At 38.6% G+C, this 12,356-nt stretch overlaps 1 protein-coding gene and 1 pseudogene across 2 annotated transcripts in view; one reads left to right on the top strand and one right to left on the bottom strand.

Annotated features, from left to right (window-relative positions):
- HERC2 (HECT and RLD domain containing E3 ubiquitin protein ligase 2) overlaps nucleotides 1-12,356 on the top strand; it is a 249,136-nt gene that overhangs the window by 178,199 nt on the left and 58,581 nt on the right. For both annotated transcript variants that reach the window (XM_081583082.1, XM_081583083.1), the window contains 3 exons: nucleotides 8,723-8,894; nucleotides 10,316-10,505; nucleotides 11,069-11,209. In XM_081583082.1, the coding sequence (XP_081439208.1) occupies nucleotides 8,723-8,894; nucleotides 10,316-10,505; nucleotides 11,069-11,209 (503 nt within the window). The remainder of the gene's footprint in view (nucleotides 1-8,722; nucleotides 8,895-10,315; nucleotides 10,506-11,068; nucleotides 11,210-12,356) is intronic.
- LOC145542446 (NADH dehydrogenase [ubiquinone] 1 alpha subcomplex subunit 5 pseudogene) lies at nucleotides 5,165-5,384 on the bottom strand (annotated as a pseudogene).

Raw genomic sequence — 12,356 nt, 5'->3', positions numbered from 1 at the left:
ATACCCCGCTTGGTTTTGCTACTTTTCATTTCTTTGATTTTGTCTTCTCTGTTTTCAGTTTTATTGGTTTCTGTTCTCACCTTTATGCTTGCTTTGTGTTTATTTTCTATTCTTTTCTACTTTCTTGAGATGAGAGCGTAGATTATTGATGTGAGACCATTTGTCTTGTCTAGTGTAAACTTTTAGTACTATAAACTTCTGTCTTGGCACTGCTTTAGCTACATCTCTCAAATTTTCATATGTTGTATTTTCTTTTTCATTCAGTTCTATATATAAATGTATGTATAATTGAGGACATAAGTAATTTTATTTTTGTATAACCTTAAACTTGCCAAACTGCTTCATTCTTTTAATAGCATTTATCTTCTGTTTGATACCCAGCTGCACTCATATTGGAAATTAGTGATGATGGCAGAAAGTGAAGAAGAACTAAAGAGCCTCTTGATGAAGGTGAAAGAGGAGAGTGAAAAAGTCAGCTTAAAGCTCAACGTTCAGAAAACTAAGATCATGGCATCTGGTCCCATCACTTCATGGGAAATAGATGGGGAAATAGTGGAAACAGTGTCAGACTTTATTTTTTTTGGGCTCCAAAATCACTGCAGATGGTGATTGCAGCCATGAAATTAAAGGACGCTTACTCCTTGGAAGGAAGGTTATGGCCAACCTACATAGCATATTTAAAAGCAGAGACATTACTTTGCCAACAAAAGTCCATCTAGTCAAGGCTATGGTTTTTCCAGTGGTCATGTATGGATGTGAGAGTTGGACGGTGAAGAAAGCTGAGCGCCGAAGAATTGATGCTTTTGAACTGTGGTGTTGGAGAAGACTCTTGAGAGTACCTTGGACTGCAAGGAGATCCAATCAATCCATCCTAAAAGAGATCAATCCTGGGTGTTCATTGGAAGGTCTGATGTTGAAGCTGAAACTCCAATACTTTGGGCACCTCATGCAAAGGGTTGACTCATTGGAGAAGACCCTAATGCTGGGTAGGATTGGGGGCGGGAGGAAAAGGGGACAACAGAGGATGAGATGGTTGGATGGCATCACCGACTCGATGGACATGGGTTTGGGTGGACTCCGGGAGTTGGTGATGGACAGAGAGGCCTGGCGTGCTGCGATTCATGGGGTCGCAAAGAGTCGGACACGACTGAGCGACTGAACTGAACTGACTTAGTGATTCCAGCTTGAAGTTATAACCATACAACCAGATGTGTCTCTTCTTTTGCAGAAACTCTCTCTCTCTCATGCTGTACTTTGTTTGATCAAGAAGACTAAAGGCAAATGGCCAGAAAGCTAACTTCCTTCAGTGAGACAGAAATGTTTTTCCAACTTCCCCTATAAATATTTCAAATACCAAATTAGCTTTCCCAGTGTATAACAAATTCTAATTTGATCAGTTTTTTCTTACTGCTTCACTTCAGTGACCTATAAATTTGTTTAAATAATAAGTATCTTTTCTATTTTTTTTCACAATAAAAAATTAAATGATGTGTTGAAGATACTACTAAAAATACTTCATCTCTCAAATATGGTCTCTGTGTTGAAAATCTATGGAATTTTTCCAGTTAACTTTCAAATGTTGCCACAATCTCTCTCTTTTAAAAAAAATACATCATTTTTGAAGTAATTTGAATCAGTTCAGTTCAGTTCAGTCTCTCAGTTGTGTCTGACTCTTTGCGACGCCATGAACTGCAGCACGCCAGGCCTAGCTATTTATCGTCAACTCCCAGAGTTCACCCAAACCCATGTCCATTGAGTCGGTGATGCCATCCAACTATTTAATCCTCTGTCGTCCCTTTCACCTCCTGCCCTCAATCTTTCCCAGCATCCAGGTCTTTTCAAATGGGTCAGCTCTTTGCATCAGATGGCCAAAGTATTGGAGCATCAGTCTCAACATCAGTCCTTCCAATGAACACCCAGGACTGATCTCCCTTAGGATGGACTCGTTGGATCTCCTTGTAGTCCAAAGGACTCTCAAGAGTCTTCTCCAACACCACAGTTCAAAAGTATCAGTTCTTCGGTGCTCAGCTTTCTTCATAGTCCAACTCTCACATCCATACATGACTGCTGGAAAAACCATAGCCTTGACTAGAGGGACCTTTGTTGGCAAAGTAATGTCTCTGCTTTTTAATATGCTATCTAGGTTGGTCATAACTTTCCTTCCAAGGAGTAAGGGTCTTTTAATTTCATGGCTGCAATCACCATCTGCAGTGATTTTGGAGCCCCCCAAAAATAAAGTCAGCCAGTGTTTCCACTGTTTCCCCATCTATTTCCCATGAAGTGATGGGACCAGATGCCCTGATGTTAGTTTTCTGAATGTTGAGCTTTAAGCCAACATTTTTACTTTCTGCTTTCACTTTCATCAAGAGGCTCTTTAGTTCTTCTTCACTTTCTACCATAAGGTTGGTGTGATCTGCATATCTGAGGTTATTGATATTTCTCCCGGCAATCTTGATTCCAAGTTGTGCTTCCTCCAGCCCAGCGTTTCTCATGATGTACTCTGCATATAAGTTAAATAAGCAGGGTGACAATATATACAGCCTTGGGTACTCCTTTTCCTATCTGGAACCAGTCTGTTGTTCCATGTCCAGTTCTAACTGTGACCTGCATACAGGTTTCTCAAGATGCAGGTCAGGTGGTCTGGTATTCCCATCTCTTTCAAATTTTTCCACAGTTCATTGTGATCCACGTAGTCAAAGGCTTCGGGATAGTCAATAAAGCAGAAATAGAATTTTTTCTGCAACTCTCTTGCTTTTTTGATGATCCAGTAGATGCTGGCAATTTGATCTCTGGTTCCTCTGCCTTTTCTAAAACCAGCTGAAAATCTGGAAGTTCGTGGTTCACGTATTGCTGAAGCCTGGCTTGGAGAATTTTGAGCATTACTTTACTAGCATGGTACATGGGTGCAATTGTGAGCATTCTTTGGCATTGCCTTTCTTTGGGATTGGAATAAAAACTGACCCTTTCCAGTCCTGTGGCCACTGCTGAGTTTTCCAAATTTGCTGGCATATTGAGTGCATCACTTTCACAGCATCATCTTTTAGGATTTGAAATAACTCAACTGGAATTCCATTACCTGCACTAGCTTTGTTTGTAGTGATGCTTCCTAAGGCCCACTTGACTTCACATTCCAGAATGTCTGGCTCTAGGTGAGTGATCACACCATTGTGATTATCTGGGTCGTGAAGATCTTTTCTGTACAGTTCTTCTGTGTTTTCTTGCAACCTCTTCTTAATATCTTCTGCTTCTGTTAGGTCCATACAATTTCTGTCCTTTATTGAGCCCATCTTTGCATGAAATGTTCCCTTGGTATCTCTAATTTTCTTGAAGAGATCTCTAGTCTTTCTCATTCTGTTGTTTTCCTCTATTTCTTTGTATTGATTGCTGAGGGAGGCTTTCTTATCTCTCCTTGCTATTGTTTTGAAGTCTGCATTCAAATGGGTGTTTCTTTCCTTTTCTCCTTTGCTTTTCGCTTCTCTTCTTTCCACAGCTATTTGTAAGGCCTCCACAGACAGCCATTTTGCTTTTTTGCATTTCTTTTTCTTGGTGATGATCTTGATTCCTGTCTCCTGCACAATGTCATGAACCTCTGTCCATAGTTCATCAGGCACTCTATCTTATCTAGTCCCTTAAATCTATTTCTCACTTCCACTGTATAATCATAAGGGATTTGATGTAGGTCATACCTGAATAGTTTAGTGGTTTTCCCTACTTTCTTCAGTTCAAGTCTGAATTTGGCAATAAGGAGTTCATGATCTGAGCCACAGTTCGCTCCCGGTCTTTTTATTTTGCTGACTGTATAGAGCTTCTCCATCTTTGGCCACAGAGAATATAGTCAATCTGATTTTGGTGTTGGCCATCTGGTGATGTCCATATGTAGTTCTTCTCTTGTGTTGTTGGAAGAGGGTGTTTGCTATGACCAGTGCGTTCTCTTGGCAAAACTTGATTAGCGTTTGCCCTGCTTCATTCTGTACACCAAGGCCAAATTTGCCTGTTACTCCAGGTGTTTCTTGACTTCCTACTTTTGCATTCCAGTCCCCTATAATGAAAAGGACATCTTTTTTGGATGTTAATTCTAAGAAGTCTTGTAGGTCTTCGTAGAACCGTTCAACTTCAGCTTCTTCAGTAATTTGAATAGCTGCTGTGTAAATCAAAAATTGATTCACAAGCCCCTGGTACCATAATCATCCATTTTATCAAGTCTCCTAAATATGTTCTATATCAGTTTTCTTGATCATAAGATTAATTTGAAAATGTTTTTAATATAACAGTATTTTTAATTATATAGTTTCCCATGAAGACACTAGTCACTTAATGTTTGTATTACCCATTTCCATTGGTTGGCAGGAGGCTCTTCCACTGAGGACTCCCATGTTTTCTACTCCACCATTTTTCTCGCAGACAATTTAATTCATTTAATTCATAAAAAATCACCTCTCCTATTTGACCACCCTGAAGTTCAGTCAGTTCAGTTCAGTCTCTCAGTCGTGTCCGACTCTTTGCGACCCCATGAATCGCAGCATGCCAGGTCTTCCTGTCTATCACCTACTCCTGGAGTTTACTCAAACTCATGTCCATCAAATTGGTGATGCCATCCAGCTATCCCATCCTCTATCGTCCCCTTCTCCTCCTGCCCCCAATCCTTCCCAGCATCAGGGTTTTTTCCAGTGATTCAATTCTTTGCATGAGGTGGCCAGAGTATTGGAGTTTCAGCTTCAACATCAGTCCTTCCAGTGAACACCCAGTACTGATCTCCTTTAGGAAGGACTGGTTGGTTCTCCTTGCAGTCCAAGGGACTCTCAAGAGTCTTCTCCAACACCACAGTTCAAAAGTATCAATTCTTCGGTGCTTGGCTTTCTTCACAGGCCAACTCTCACATCCATACATGACTACTGGAAAAACCATAACCTTGATGAGACGGACCTTTGTTGGCAAAGTAATGTCTCTGCTTTTTAATATGCTATCTAGGTTGGTCATAACTTTCCTTCCGAGGAGTAAGCGTCTTTTAATTTCGTGGCTGCAATCACCATCTGCAGTGATTTTGGAGCCCCCCAAAATAAAGTCTGACACTACTCCCACTCTTTCCCCATCTATTTCCCCTGAAGTGATGGGACCGGATGCCCTGATGTTAGTTTTCTGAATGTTGAGCTTTAAGCCAACTTTTTCACTGTTGCTCTTCTAATTTTATAACCTTTGGTTCCGTTTTAACTGTACCCAGCTTCTCATTTGTAATCTATACTGTATACCTTCTATATGGTGCATTTTTAGGGATTCATCCAAGAACATCCAAGAATCTTTGTATACAATATTCTTAGCTTCTCATGTGGATCTTAAATATAAGCCAATCCCACAAGGCCAGTGGTCTTCTGTGGCCAGCCCACCATGACAGCCCAGTTTTATATATTTTTCAGCTTTATTTTTGACATATTAATTATTCTTTTTGTACTTTTTTGTGTTCTAGTTGCTTAAAAAAAAAAAAAAAGCCAGTTAAGAACTTTCACCTCTCTGTTCATGATAGATATTGGTTGTAGTTTTCTATTAATGTCTCTGTTTGTTTGGCCTCACAGAATGAAGTGGTGTTTCCTTCTCCTTAGTTTTCCTTTTTGTGTAGATTTGGTATTATTACAGTAGAATTCATCAGTGAAGCAATCTGTGCTTGGAGTTTTCTTTGTGTAGTGTTTTTAAACCACAAATTCCTTCAAGATTTAGGGTTAGCTGTTTCTTTTCTAGTAAGATTTGTGTCTTTGATGGAAGTTTAACTTACTGGCATAAAGTTGGTCTCAGTGTTTGCTTATTTTTCTTTTAATATTTGTAGACTCTATTGTGGTATTATTACTCATTCTTTATATTGGTAATTGTGTCTTGTCTTTCCAGTTTGTCTGTAGCTTTATCAGTTTTATTAAGTTTTTTCAAAGAACTAGCTTATGATTTCCTTGATTTTCCTTCATTGTTTTTCTGTTTTCTGTTTCACTGATCTTTAATCTTTATTCTTTTCTTCTAAGAAGCTTAGGTCATTGGCTTAGGGTCTTCCTACTTTTCTAGTGTAGACATTTACTCTCCTTGAGTAATTGACACTGACATCATTATGACAGATTATCCTTTTATCCATTTGCTTTGAAATTACTGCTTTGAAATCAAGTTTGACTGATAAGAATATAGGTACATGACAAACTATGGTATATTTTTTCCATTCTTTTTACTTTTAACCTGTTAAAAGAAAATTCCTGGTAGGCAACATATAGTTGGATTTTGCTTTTTAATTTTTTCTCTGGGACTCTCTTCACTCACATTTAATGTGATTATGAATGTATTTGTTTTCAGTCAGTATCCTGCTGTTTGTTTTGTATTATATTAGTCCTAGCTGTTTATTGTTTTTATCTGCTCTTTTTCTGCCTTTCTTTGAATTAATTGTTCTTTTTGATGTTGTATTTTCTCCTTTGTTTTCTTTGAGCTCTAACTTATTGTGTTGTTTTAGTGGTTGTTTTAGGAATTATGCACCTTTTATGTATCATAGTCTGCCTTTAGCTGATTTCCTCGTAGCTCAGTCGGTAAAGAATCTTCCTGCAATGCAGGAGACTCAGGTTCTATTCCTGGGTGGGAAAGATCCGCCTGAGAAGGAAACGGCAACCCACTCTAGTATTCTTGCCTGGAGAATCCCATGGACAGAGGAACCTGGCAGGCTCCCAGTCCATCGGGTTGCAAGAGTTGGACTCAACTTAGCGACTAAACCACCACCACGTTCAGGTGATATTCATGTATAGTATATGAATCATACAATAATATATCTGTTTCTTTCCTCCCAGTCTTAGTGCTGTTTTTGTTATGCATTTCTTTGTATGTTATAAATGTTACAGTTGTTTAAATTAACTTTTTTAAACATCAGGTTATTTATTTAAATGAGTTAAGTAATAAGAAAAGAATATCTCTATATTTACTCACATAGTTACTCTTTCCAGTGTTCTTTATTTCTTTGTGGAGATCCTTTTTCCATCTGGAATCACTTTTCTTCTGCTTGAAGGAATTCCTTTTTTATGTCTTGTCAGCTCAGATCTGCGATTCTTCCTTTCAGCTTTTTATGGCTAAACTAGTCATTATTTTGCTTCATGTTTGCAACATATTTTAGCTGACTATAAAATTTTAGGTTGACATTATTTTCATTGAGAATTTGCTGTCATTATTATCTTTGTTCTTCTGTACATAACATGTCTTTTATCTAAGACTGCTTTTAGGATTTTCTTTTTATTTCCCTGGTTTTTATTTTCGTGGTTCAAGCACTTGTGGTTCTTTGTGCTTCTTAGATCTTTGGGTTTTAAGTTTTCATCCATTTTGTAAAATTGTTGGTCACTGTTCTTCAAAACAATTTTTTTCCCTGTACCTTTGGGAAGTCTAGTTCCATGTATATTAGGACTCTTCAAGTTGTTCCACAGATAAATGACATTGTTCATTTTTAAACTATTTTTTCTGTGTTTCACATGAATTGTTTCTGTTGCCATATCTTCACATGCACTCATCTTTGCTTCATTTTCATATGCTGTTAATGTTACCAAACTATTTAAATCTCAGACATCCTAGCTACTTCTCCAAAAATTTGATTTTTTTTTTTTTTCTCTTTCATGTCTCTGATTCTCTTTTGAACATATGGAATACAGATACAAGTGTTTCAACTTAACTTGTCCGCTGATGGTAATATCTATGTCAATTCTGGATTGTTTAGATCAATTGATTTTTCTTCCTATTTCTGAGTTGAGTGGTATTTTTCTGCCTTTCTTCCAAGATGGTAACTTTTAGTTGGATGCCATACATTGTGAGTTTTACCCCGAATGTTGCTGGAGACTTTTGTGTATGTAATGAATCTTCTTGAGCTTACATACAGTTAAATTACTCTCAAAGCAGTTTGATCCCTTTGGGTCTTTGTTTTGGATTTGTTAAGTGGATTCAGAGCTGATATTATTCTGGGACTAATAATTCCCTACCACTGAGTATTTTATTTAGTGCCTTGTGAATTATGAGGTCTTCCCTCTAGCTGATGGGAACAGGCAGTAGCTGGGACCTCTATGTTCTCCTAGTCCTTTCATAGAAGTTCTTTCTTTGTCTCTGGGTCATGCCCATTTATGTAGACATCTTATCTGGATGAGTGAGAATGCCTGGATATCTCCAGGGCACTCTCTGTGCAACTTTTCCCTCTCTTATCCTGTCCTGTGAACTTTGGCCACATTGGACTCCCTGGCGCTGAGCTCAACCTCCTCTTTCACAGAGACCACTGGGTTCCATCTGGTTCTCTCCCTGTCCTGAAGCCTGGGAACTCTCAGGGCAGTGAGCTGGAACTTGTGTCTAACACTGTCTATGGTGAACATACATCTTCTCACCATTGTTTTGGATTTTTTGTTTCGCTTTACATTTCATTGATAAGTAAATATAGATAGTTATCATAATATTTTCATGGCTTATATATGTGTAGCGTAAATTGTTATAAGTGCATTTTGCAAAAGTATTTACATATTTTTGTAGTTATAGTGAACCTTTGCTGAAAATAACTTCTTTAGAGAAATACAGATGTTCGTTTTTAAACTATGTGAGATTATTAGTGAAACTAATATTTAATCTGTGAGATAGCAAAATGCTGATTGCAGTGTGCTTTGAAATGAAATGGAAAGGTCAAATTATAGAAAAAGAGCAAACTCTGATCTTAAAAATTGAACCCTGTTTTATTTTACTTTTCCAGGTGTGCCTTCTGATGCTGATTCTTCTCCTGCCAGTAATAAAATCAATGGTGCAAATAATTCTAAACCAAATCGCCCTTCTCTTGCCAAGATTCTCCTATCATTAGATGGAAATCTGGCCAAACAACAGGCCTTATCTCATATACTTACAGCATTGCAAATCATGTATGCCAGGTAGGCTTGTTTGCTAGCTTCTGAAATCCCACAATTATGTAAACTTTAGGTTTTTGTCATTTTTTGATGGAGAATATTTGTTGTTTTTAAATATTATGAGTTTTAGGTCATCTACCCTTTGATAGTGAATGATGGTATCTTTGTGCTTTTCTTTAATGGAGGTTGAAATATGAATTAGAAAATCAAGTTGAAGAACATTTTCATTATTCTTTATGGCCTAAGCTTCCCTGTTTTAGGGGGAAAAATTAGTTGATGCTTATATACAGTAATATTTAAGACAGTTGTCATCTCCTTCACTCTTGATAAGGCAGAGATTTGATAGTGCTGTCTTTTCTTCCATTTTGCTGCTATTTTCATGCAGACTAAATAAATGGCCCATCAAACATTGTATTGTGGTTATGTACGTGGTGAATAGAGATAAATACTTAGGGACATTAATTTAGACTAAAGGCTAACTTAGTTAGTCGTTGAGAGGACATTTAGTCTTTGCTGCCTTGTGTGAGGCACCTTTGGTATCTGGCTTGCAATAAACACAAAATCACTGTGGATGGTGACTGCAGCCATGAAGTTATAAGATGGTTGCTTCTTGGCAGGAAAGCTATGGCAAACCTAAACAGTGTATTAAAAAACAAAGACATCACTTTGCCAACAAAGGTCCATATAGGCAAATCTTTCCAGTAGTCGTGTACAGATGTGAGAGCTGGACCATAAAAAAGGCAGAACACTGTGAAGAATTGATGCTTTCGAACTGTGGTGCTGGAGAAGACTCTTGAGAACCCGTTGGAGAGCAAGGAGATCAAACCAGTTAATCTTAAAGGAAATAAATTCTGAATAATCTTTGGAAGGACTAATGCTGAAGCTCCAATACTTTGGCCATCTAATGCGAATAGCCGACTCACTGGAGAAGACTCTGATGCTGGGAAAACTTGAAGGCAGAAGGAGAAGAGGGTAACAGAGGATGAGATGGTTGGATGGCATCACTGATTCAATGGACATGACCTTGGGAAAACTCCAGGAGCCAGTGAGAGACAGGGAAGCCTGGTCTGCCTGCAGTCCATGGGGTTGCAAAGAGTTGGATATGACTTGGTGACCTAACAACAACAAAACCCCAAATTATCCTTAGACTGTTAACAACCAAGAAGATTTCTCAGAGAAATCCAGAGGCTTATTCTGGTCTGATTTTTATGTTGCCAGTTTTTCACCTGTTACCACTATGGTTGTTCAGTAAATAAGATCAGGAGTAAATATTTTAGGCAACAGATACATAGTAATAACATTCAATATTTTTCTAAAACACTTTTTTTATAGTTATCCTATAATGATGAGGGAATCCTTCAGTAAACAGTTGCCCTGCCCCCTGACTCTGCCATCCTGCAGAGGTAGATACAGTTCACCACAGGCCTGGCTTTCCCTCCTGACAGAGACACCGTGGTCGGGGCCCTGATGCCAGCTGGCATGGTTGCCCCGGTGGAGTGTCCTTCCTTCTCCTCCTCGGCACCCCCTTCTGACGTATCTGCCATGGCCAGTCCCATGAATGGAGAGGAGTGTGTGCTGGCTGTTGATATTGAAGACAGATTGAGTCCAAATCCATGGCAAGAAAAGAGAGGAGAGGTAAAAATAAATGGTAAAGCAGTAAAGCAGTGTTTGATCAGGAAGTGAAAGGTAGCTCATTTGTGTCTTATAAAGTATAAGTCATTCTTTCACTTAATTCAGAATGTGTTTGTGTCTACTACTATGATTTTTGGCTTGAATTAGTATTCTGTTTAAAAGGAGCCTTTTAGTGTGTAGATGGGAATATTCTTTTAAAAAGTTGCTAAGTGCAACGCACAGTTGTTCATCTGTAATTCTGAAACTTGAATGCTCTGAAAACTAAAGGCTTTTGTAATTTAGCTTGGGCAAAAGCCCAGCTTGGAGAGATGTGAGCTCATTTTAGTTGTTTTCATGTGATTTCTTGTGAATATTAATAGGTTTTCCTGGGAACATGAATATGCTCAACTTTGCAGGGCTGTCCCAGATTGCACTGGAGTTGGTAGCTGGTAGTATAAATGTCTTGTTATCTCTGTAAAATCTGACATGTTCCAGATGACCTGAGGGGTAAGTAAGCCTTTTGGAGTTAGGTGGGAAGTGTGCCATGTTGCCAAGTTTGTCCTTTTTCTTCTTCATTTTCAAACTAGATGATCTCTTCCGAGGATGCTGTGACCCCTTCTGCAGTGACCCCATCTGCTTGCTCAGCTTCTTCTCGGCCATTTATCCCAGTAACAGATGACCCAGGAGCTGCCAGCATCATTGCAGAAACCATGACCAAAACCAAAGAGGTCAAGGGGTTTTCTTCTTTAATGGTTTATTTTGAAATAATCTTAAATGTACACACAAGTTGCAGAAATAGTTCCTAGAAATAGAACGTGGTATACTCCTTTGTACTATCTACCTAGATTCTCCAATAGTTAATGTTTCTAAACTGTTGGTGGGAGAGCTGCATAGCATAATCCCAACCCTCCTTAAAGCTTCAGAATGTGCTTCCTAATTATCAAGACATCGCCATTGATCAGGGACTATTTTCTGCCTCAGAGACCAACTCAGATTTTGCTTGTTACAGGTCTAGAACCTGCCCAGGGGTGAGGGTTACCTCTTTTTGTCTTCAATATGGAACCATCCTTAAGTTCCTCTTTTTATGAGAAATGCCACAGGGATGATGTGGAGTTCTTTTCAGTGCATTCTGTTGAGGTGTGTGCATTGTTGATTTGCTGCATCACAGGTGATATTAATTCTTATTACTTGGTTAAATTTGTCTACAAGATTTCTGCATTGGAAATAATTTTAAAAAAGCATGTTTGTAGATGTTCATGGGGAGATAATTTACTTTGGGACTATGTTACTACCTTATCCCTCATTATGTTTTAATCTCCCAGTTTCTAGTATCTCTTGATAATTCCAGCTGGGTCCATTACTACTGTGATAATTGTCAAATGGTGATTTTTTCAGATTTCATCATTCCTTTTGGAATACCATTATTGCTGTTCTTCAGTAGGGAAGAACTTTCCCTTTTCATCTCATCTTTCTGTCAGTATATATTCATGGAATTCTATTTTACTCAAATACTGACATATATTACTATCATCGTTTGACACCCAAATTGTCCCAGACTTGGCCTTTGGTAGGCCTTTCATTCCATCTGGTTTGTCTTTCTGATGTGTCTCCATATTTCTTTGAGCATTTTACTTTCTAGCACAGTCAGTTTAGTTCAGTCGCTCAGGCCTGTCTGACTCTTTGCAACCTTATGGGCTGCAGGACTCCAGGCTTCCCTGGCCATCACCAGCACCTGGAGCTTGCTCTAACTCATGTCCATTGAGTTGGTGATACCATCCAACTATCTCATCCTCTGTTGTCCCCTTCTCTTCCTGCCTTCAATCTTTCCAGCATCCAGGTCTTTTCCAGTGAGTTAATTCTTCACATCAGGTGGCC

Source organism: Giraffa tippelskirchi, chromosome 3 (genome assembly GCF_054371585.1).
Source record: "Giraffa tippelskirchi isolate mGirTip1 chromosome 3, T2T-mGirTip1v1.2.pri, whole genome shotgun sequence".
Lineage (NCBI taxonomy): Eukaryota > Metazoa > Chordata > Mammalia > Artiodactyla > Giraffidae > Giraffa > Giraffa tippelskirchi.
The sequence above is the reverse complement of the archived record's forward strand: the minus strand, read 5'-3'. Positions and strand labels throughout refer to the sequence as shown.